General features: G+C 35.8%; 1 protein-coding gene across 1 annotated transcript; it reads left to right on the forward strand.

The window, feature by feature from the left end:
• Positions 1–2,602: 2,602 nt before the first annotated feature.
• On the forward strand, positions 2,603–6,300 carry LOC125676479 (lambda-crystallin-like; the record flags this gene model as incomplete). The annotated part of the gene is given in 6 exon segments (XM_056157911.1): positions 2,603–2,625; positions 4,734–4,968; positions 5,098–5,256; positions 5,432–5,657; positions 5,660–5,713; positions 6,086–6,300. Coding segments are annotated over 6 exon segments (912 nt in total), but the record flags the coding sequence as incomplete, so codon positions are not given.
• Between the last annotated feature and the right edge of the window lie 3,511 nt (positions 6,301–9,811).

The following is a 9,811-nucleotide window of genomic DNA, read 5'->3' on the forward strand; positions in this document are numbered from 1 at the left end:
GGTTGTCATGGTGATGTTGATCTTTGAGATGGTTTAGTTCTGTGTGGAATTTCACCATATGTGTACCGACAGTTTAGTGGTTACATTTCTCTTATGCTAATCTACAGTCTAGCGGATTACAGTACCATGAAAGGTAAAGATGACGAACAGTGATCAATCTCATAACTCCTATAAGTAATACAAAATAGAGAGTTGGGCAAACACGGACCCCTGGACATACCAGAGGTGGGTCACGTGTCTAGGAGAAGTAAGCATCACCTGTCGACCGGTCACACCCGCCGTGAGCCCTATATCCTGTTCAGGAAAACGGAGTTATGCGCAGTCAAAATCAGTGTGCCAAGAACGGCTTAACAATCGGTATGGAACACGTCAGACAGCATTTGACCCAATGATAGGTTGTCTTGGCGAACTAGATCGTTATAACGACCACAGAATTTGCGAAAAGCTGACTTCAATCGAGACTGTTGAAACCCCTGTACCATCAACTTTTTTGTCAGTAGCTTACCTTGATTTAAAAACTGATTATACGCAGAACAAACTCTTGCATATCGAATCAGTTGAAATATATAAATACCATATGCAGGTGATAATGGAATATTGCTACATAAATATGGGAAGTTGACGATGGAGAAACTGAAATCATCCCGTTTGTCATACAGTTGAGTTGTCAGTTTGCCGTTAATGTCTACTTTCAATAAAATATCTAAGTATGAAGCAGAAGTGGAGGGTTTTGTGGTGTCCTTTATTTCGAGCTTACAGGGATATATCAAATCGAATAATATATGAAAGTTATTGTTAATAGACAAAACGTCATCTATATATCGAAATGTCGAATTGAAGGCCACAGCGAGAGATGTTTTCTTCTTACGTAGAAGTTTTTGAATAAATTCTGCTTCATATGAATATAGAAACAGGTCAGCTAACAAAGGAGCACAGTTCGTGTCCATGGGAATTCCAACAGACTGTTGGAATACCTGATCACCAAAGACCACGAAGATATTGTCAATGAGGAACTCGAGCATATTTTTTTTTATTTCAACTTCAGGGTACTTGTGCATGGAATCAGAGTGGTGTTTAACAAAGTAAGTTTTTGAATGACTGATCACTAGATATGAATATTTCCGTTTTCCATTTTTGTATGTTACATGATAATCTCCGAGGTCTCGAAATGTTCTTTTGAAATATAAAAGTCGAGTCAATGCCCGAGGCTTTTATATTTCAAACAAGATGTCGAGACCGAGGAGGTTATCCTGCATCATCCATGAAAACAAGAACTCTCTTTCGTATTCTACTACCGCTCAGAAATATACAGCTGATCTTTACGTATACAGCTACGAAATAGGTCCCCTTGACGTCATGACAGTTTCCGAAACGGACTAAGTTTAACTGTTTTTGTTGACGTGAGATGGTAGGGTATACCAGATCTATATTGAAAAATATTTCACGTATTTCGTTTGATGTTGACATATTATATCAACTGCTTTGAATACATAATCTAAGAAAACTACACAGATGTTGGAAAGGATTAACTTCACCGTGCATCGACATATTTGTTCACATGTATATCGATCTCCAAATGCAGACGATTGATTTGTATTGAATGACAAATGATCTTCAGTCATTTATAAATTTGTTTTGCAACATATATTGATTAATTTTTATGATTATAAAATTGAATTATCAGTCATTGACTTTATTGTTGTAATAGCAAAACACGAAGTGCAAGTGAGATGTGTATCAATTTTCTCATAATGAGGTGTTACGTTTGACGGTATATGGCAGAATAATATAATCGCGGCATTCCGTCGATCTTGACAATGACCGTGGTGAAATACTATATAACTACATTAGTATAGGTAAATACGATATAACTACATAATGATAGGTAAATATGATAGAACTACAAAGATATAGGTAAATATAAAATGACTACATGACTATCAGTAGATTCGATATGACTACATGGCTATAGGTAGATATGACATGACTACATAACAATAGGTATATATCATAGAACTACATGACTATATAATTATGTATACCGAAAAGACTATTTATTTAATGAATCACGAGTAGACAGAATTAATGTGATTGTCAATCATTGTATAATATCTATCACATCAGCGTGTATCGCCTCTGTGATCCGTATCCATGGTAATGCCCGTAATATTACAATTCGTCACAATTGTATGATACCAGGCATCATGGCTGCATGATTTAAGGGTCAACCAAACTTATGTAGAATGTTGCAGAGGGTACCTCCTAACAATGCATACATTAGATGTTTTGTCACTCGGCTAACCTCTGTCAATTACGGTACCCTTCATTAATCGAGGTGTGCCGAGTGAAATATATGTGTAACCAGGTCACAAGATTTACAAAAACCGTGACATTAGCGGCAATTGTAATCACAAAGTGATCTCAGCCCTATAAGTAATCGGAGTGAAGCTGTAATTTTATATATATATATATATATATATATATATATATATATATATATATATATTTACACTATTATAGACTACATGTCGATCTATTCTATAGGGGTACTGGATATTGTAGATAAGGACTTCGTAGGAGACATTGCGGACATTAAAAATCGAAACAAGCGGGGATTGTTGGGAGGTAAGACAGTCAGATACACGCCTCTGTGATATTCTTCACAACTAGGTAAATCAACCACGTTTCATTTGAAAATGTATAACAACTTTAGTTAAAGTCGCATGATGTAGGAAGGAAATGGGGAAGTAACGTTAGGTTTCCCGACGTTTTGTTCCCTTGTTCCCTTGCATGCTTTATACGGTTTTATTAAATTCGTAAATATATATCAGTATATAAACGATCTAGAATGGCTCCTTCGATTTAAACTTATCATGACTAATTCTGATGGAAGAAGAAAACCTATTCTACGTGGACTTAGTGGAAGTCCAAAGGTCAAAACTATACATGAAAAGAAATACAATCTATACTTAAAATGAAATCCTTTATGTTAACAGAGTAAAACCCAGTACAGTACAAAGACGAGTTTACAATGTGATTCTCCATTATTTTATACCATTATGGCATGCTGACGTGGTCAATAAATAGTTTTATCGCACCAACCAAGAACACAATATCAGCTGAAAACGAAGTGTGAAGTCAACATTGGTGCGATAAAAGCTTGAGTCGACCTAAATCAACAAATTACAGTATATCACAATTATTTTATCACTAACCAATCTAAAAATATTGTTCTTAAATTCTATTTGTGGTAACACTAACCATATTGAAAATGGGGAAACAGATCAATAAAGATAAACCTTGTGGTCTTGATTTGGGTCACAAGAGAGACTCTAAATCTTAAAAATAGAAAGACATGCATAGAAGAAAAAAATAAAGTGACGCACTTAGTTAAGATAATAAATATGGAGAGGCAATCCCTTTCCATCTATAACGTATTGTTGAAATCTTAAATTAAATTCTCATGTAGCCTACGTTGTTCACGCCATAACGCCTAAATTTAAGGCATAGTACGGTATTAAACAGGGATAGATGGGAAGATTCTTTGGAAATCTTTTTCTCAAGACAAACTGATATGGAGGAATGTTTATGTGGTCTAAACTACAGTTTGTTCACATGCTTTGTGCAGCAAAGTTAGAGCCATAATGAAATTCTAATGTTTTACATGGGAAATGTAATTTGTTTTAAGTTAACTTGAAATTTGGTGGCTACACATTCTAGAGTCAATCTAAAAACTTAATGTAGGGTTTTGCTGATTTTACTGTTTATATATATATATATATATATATATATATATATATATATATATATATCGGCGTGTGAGAGAGGTATATATCTTGTGCAAGTATAACCTTGCTCAATTCAAAATATAGAATGCATTATATTAGCACAATCAAGACAGCGGAAAAGGTGTTAGTTCAAACTTCCTTTTAACACAAGATCAGAAATCTGATAAATAAGGCAGGGCAAATCCTCTCCTCATGAGTGTCTGCAAGCTTTTCCTATGAAGACCAATAGTGACCTTGATCATCGACCTTTCATACCTCAATAGGGTTCTTCCTCTCTTGATAACAAAGGTACATGCAAAGTATCAAATCAATCGAGCAAAAATGTGGCCTGTAGAGTGTCTAAACCTTTTAATTTGAAGACTCGTTGTGACCTTGAACTTTGATCTTTTGACCCAAAATAACAGGATTCGTCCTATCTTGATAACAAAGCTACACGTGAAATACCAAATCAATCCATGGAAATTTTGACCCATAAATTGTCTCGGTGTTACACACACGTTCACCCTTTAATATATCCTCATCTCGCAATGAATTGCGAGGTGATAAAAGGTCAAAAGCCCTCAAAGACGCATACAGGCCCCAACACAGTTGTGAAAATTGTGGCTCGGGATATCAGCATGCAGGTCAGCGTTCTAAACTTGTATGTATCGTATATGTTCAATTGTCTAATGTCAATTGCAAATGGTAATTGTATTCCTCATCATGAATTTATTCACCTTGTAAAAGGGCCAAGCGGGTATTCATTTTCACACACGTTTTGTCATCTTTATGCATTTTGAATTCAGCGTTAAGCATGATACAATCAATCAATTGAATTCAGCGATTCATTACACGACTGGTTTATATATATGATGGCTTTTTGACAAAAAATGTTTCAGTCATCAATCATAAAATCTAATGCTAACATAGAATCGTTCAAAGTTTTGAAACTATATCAATTTTCAGTGGGTTAATAGGGCATAGTTTCGCTATGCTATTTGCCTCAGGCGGATATCGAGTGAGCATATACGATATTAAACCGGAACAAGTCCAGCATGCATTATCTATCATAAAAGACCAACTAGAACATCAGTCCGAAATTGGATTATTGCGGGGGAAATTGACAGTCAAAGAGCAAATGGAATTAATCATTGGGACAAACGAACTGGTTGACTGTGTGAAGGACGCCTTCTTTATACAAGTACACACCTAACTGCTTATCAGCAAAAACATATTGGCAAAACTCTGAGATAGAGTCTATTACACTATCACCAATCAACAAACAAGGTTAAGACCTAAGACAGTAATGATTAATACTTATTGGTGGGAGTGTGTCCACGAGGAATTGCAGCTGAAGCGAGAAGTCCATGCAAAGATAGATACCTTCATCAAGGAGGATACAATCATCTCCAGCTCCGCTAGTGCGCTGGTTCCATCCCTCATATCCGAGAATCTCAGGCACACAAAGAGATTCATCGTTTGTCATCCAGTAATGAGAGAGAAAGAGAGAGAGAGAGAGAGAGAGAGAGAGAGAGAGAGAGAGTTTAATTGCAGTGAACATATACAATGATTAATATTTGAAACCTTTTTTCTGATTTTTCTTCTGCTTCAAAAATTATGATACCTCTGAAACCCAATGCCTAAAAGGAATTATGTTAATTCAGACGAACCCTCCATTTTACGCTCCGCTAGTGGAGCTAATTCCTGCACCATTGACAGATCCAGAGGTGGTAGTAAAGACCAAGGAACTGTTGACGGAAATCGGGCAGGTGCCCGTGATTGTTAAGAAGGAAATTGATGGATTTGTATTGAATCGTATTCAGTTATCCATTATTGGAGAATGTTGGAGACTCTATGAGGTAATTGTAACTGAATTAAACATAAAAAACAAATTCAGATGCATTTATTTTGATAATACAAATATACAGCCTACTTCAATACCGACGGTAAACATTAGATTTTAAGACATGAAGGATGCTTTGTGTTGTTTTTTGTGTTGTCCATTTCTGCTTCCTTGTCAAAGCTTTAATGTGAATTTAAAAGAATTAAACGACAACAAGGATTTTAATGGGATGAATATATAAAATTGATAAAAACCATTTTTATCCCTGATAATAAAGGTCCTAACGATTATGGTATGGAAAGTTTTGCGTTTCAAATAGTAGGATATTTCCCTACAATATGCGTTTTGTATCGATACTCATAAAATCATAATTAGTGGTTGAACCAACCTTTCATGGAAACTTCCCTTGATTATTGTTTGAAGTTCGGATATGTGCATTAGGGGTGCTGCATTCTTTGATTTATTTCCACTGTAGGTGTGTATAGTTACAGAGACCGGTACGCCGAGATGATATACAGAGTACAGTCTACTTTTGGACCCCCAAGGAAAATGGATGGTTCGATTCTAGAAAAGATTCACAACGAACTTGCCTCCAGAATTCCTCTTGACAAACTCCACGAGAGGAGAAAATGGCGGGACGTTCGACTTGCATCACTTCAGAAGCTGAAAAATGAATTAGATGACAAATAACAATCAAAGTGAATTTTCTTTTTGAAATAGAAATGATTGATTTTAATGTATTTCGTATTGTTTGTGACTGTTTATGATTTTAAGGCACATAGGAAGAGCCTGGTTCATTTATGAACATCACAAATATAAACACAATCTCATAACTGCTTTTTCAACATGTCTTAATGACAAATACATGTGTTTTAAGGCATCTGAAAGAGCTGAATAACATAATTTGACTAGCTACTCATTTATTGTCGGAACAAACAGAATTAAAATCCTTTGGGGTGTATGAGAACATTGGAGCAGGTGTAATTTGCAGACAATCAACGGAGCATCGACACTATCAACTGTACCTTTAAAGTTCTAGTCTTACTCTTTATGAAAAAAAAAACTTCAGTAATTTTGAAACTTTTGATGAATAAAACATGTATTTGTTTATCAATCGGAAATCGATAAAAGAAAATCTATTTTATACAATATATTGTTTAAATGTTACGTTATTCATTCATTTATATCAAACATTCTTCCTTCAAAAATTTTGTAAGCATTCCTAAAATCCAATTTCAATTTATCCTAAAATAGCCTAAACCCAAAAAATGTCATTCTTGCTTAATATCTATAATCCAACTGTCATTATTCTCAGCCATGTATTCATAACAATATTGAAGCATATAACTTTGATTGACTAATTGTAAGCAAGCATTTTAAAACTCTGAATTTTCTGATAATGCACAAAGAAAATCTACCAATGTCTACATCTACCATATCATTTCACACGGGTGTACGCTAATCCTGTGGGGGTCTGGGTTAGAATAGGTCCTCAGTTCTCCTTGCTTGTCCTAAGAGCTGATTAAATGGGGTCTGTCCTTCATATGAGACCACAGAAACAAAAACACCAACAATTGTAGAACGTTAAAGATCCCTCCTTATTGCAACAAAGGCCGTAAGCGTCAAACATAGGCCAAAATTTTGCAGTCCTTCTGTGGCAATACAGTTTAAAGTTCATATTAACAATGTAAATGCTTTATGGAAACGATATCAGCAAATTGTCACCGTTCGTGACCACCCATAATCAGGACGTCCGTGTATGACGTCACGTTGGCAACATATGAAGTAACATTTGCGTAATTGATTTCAATCGGTTTCTTTGACCACATCCCTCGTATCGTAAGGAATATTACGAGAAGTCAACATCCGTCCTCGACGTCCTGCTATCCGTCCTGTTCTGCTCTTGTGTCACCGGATTGCGAGGTTGGCATGGTGAAGGAGACATCGTCGTTTCAGTAACAGAGATTGGGCGGAAGTTCTATTTACGAACTAGTCGAGATTTCATCAGCAGAAACAGTCTCGTTCTGATTCAGCGTCATCACGGAGAACGTTACATTGACGCCTGCGTTATTCAGCACCGCCAATACGGTGGAGGGAACGTTATGGTCTGGGGTGGAATTGCAACACAACTTCCCATATTTATATAGTAATATTTCATTATCACCTGCATATGGTGTTTATATCTCTCAATTGATTCGATACACAATACCTTGTTCTGCGTACAGTCAGTTTTTTTAATCGATGCAGGCTTCTGACAACCAAGATGATGGTGCAGGGGTTTTAACTGTCTCGTTTAAAGTCAGAATTTCGCAAATATAACCTATCATTCGGTTAAATGCTGTCTGACTTGTTTCATACCGATTGTTAGGCCGTTGTTGGCACACTAATTTTGACTACAGACAACTCCGTTTACCTGATCAAGATATGAGGCTCACGGTGGGTGTGATCGGTCGACAGGGGATGCTTACTCCCCAAGACACCTGCTCCGACCTCTGGTATGTCATGAGGTCTGTGTTTGCCCAACTTTCTATTTTGTATTGCTTACATGAGTTATGAGATTGATCACTGTTCGTTATCTTCACCTTTCATACAGAACTCGTGAACAATTCAATGATATTGATTACACCGTGTGAATATAATACAGATAAAAGTAACTTAAAACTTTTTGGTGAAAACAATTCCGCGAAATAGAGCGATATTATTAGTGTAAATACTCAACCGAGTTGAGGGAGAATTCCGCAGTCTGTTTGGTGACAGTGAATTGAGGTACACCTCAGTTAAGGAAATTTCAAGGATTGAAGTCGAGGTAAAGCAAATTTTGGTGACAGTGAGGTCCAGTTAGGTAAAGATTAAATGCAAAATATCTTGTTCTCTCCATGTAACGCTTAGAACTAGAGATGGTATACTCGTATACAAATTGTTATGGCACGAGTGGTTTAAAATCAGACCACTCGCAAACATTCATTATCTTTCAATCGATAACCCAGAACAATTTTATAAATGACTCAAGATGTATAAATCAATATAAGGTATTTAGCAATGCAGTTTCATTCGTCATTAGCACATCAGGAATGCATGAAAAAGGTAGAGAAAACAGTCAGTGAGATAATCATAAATAAAAATAAATCCTCAAAATACGTAAAATGGTAGTGTGTAATATTTTGATTTAATAAAAATTATTAGAAATTGTATGAAATATGCTCACAAGTAATTTTTATTAGTACATTTTACATATTTACATATTATGAAATGCACATTTTCAATTTAACCCCCATGCTAGGAGTATGCAATCTTTTTACCACCATGATGTTATCAACAGAGATATCTGTTTCATAGCGTGATTATGTACAGACCCTGAAGCGTACTGCTACACCAATTGCAAGGGACGAAACGAAACGATTCTTGCACAGAACGCTGAACGCTTTGCACGGAATGAAACGATTCTTGCACGGAACGCTGAACGCTTTGCAGGGAACGATTTGCACGAAACGCTCCTGAACGGTCTGCACGATTTGCACGAAACGGTAGGCGTGGCTTGCACGTTTTGTAAATGATTGTGAATGGTTTACATGAAACGGTAGGCGTGGCCTGTACGCTTTAATTATCTCAGCCTGATTCGGGTCTTTATGGAGTGATTAAACCATGATATATTTGTATTATATAATACATGTAAATGTAATGATAAACTTAGAAAAAATATTAAGAAAGAAATGGTAATGAATATTATACCTGCCAGACATGGTATTACTTTTGATTTGATTACAATACTAAGTAATTGTCTAAGATGAATAAAGATTAATCAAAGGCTGTCGGACAACAGGTAACGAAATATACACACATCGAGAGAAAGACATGCAAAAACATTGTCGTTGTAGAATGAAAATTAACCAACTTGCATATTTATTTTATGCTCTTAAACAATATCTTAAATTAATTCAAATTGAAAGAACAAAGTTCGCTGCTGTTTCATTATATACATGCATATCAGTCGGAGTGATCATAGTGTTAAAAAGCACGTGTAATTTGTATATTTCAAGACACTTTTTAAAAAAGTGAAAACTAATTACACAATCCTTAGAGAAAGAAAATGAATAAAGACGCAATTTTATAAATGTACAGTAATTCTACAGATAAAATAGAGGTTCTCGTCAGGCATGCCATCTCTGGGAGTCCATATACCCATACACATGGGCTTCGTGCT

Source organism: Ostrea edulis, chromosome 3 (genome assembly GCF_947568905.1).
Source record: "Ostrea edulis chromosome 3, xbOstEdul1.1, whole genome shotgun sequence".
Classification (NCBI taxonomy): domain Eukaryota; kingdom Metazoa; phylum Mollusca; class Bivalvia; order Ostreida; family Ostreidae; genus Ostrea; species Ostrea edulis.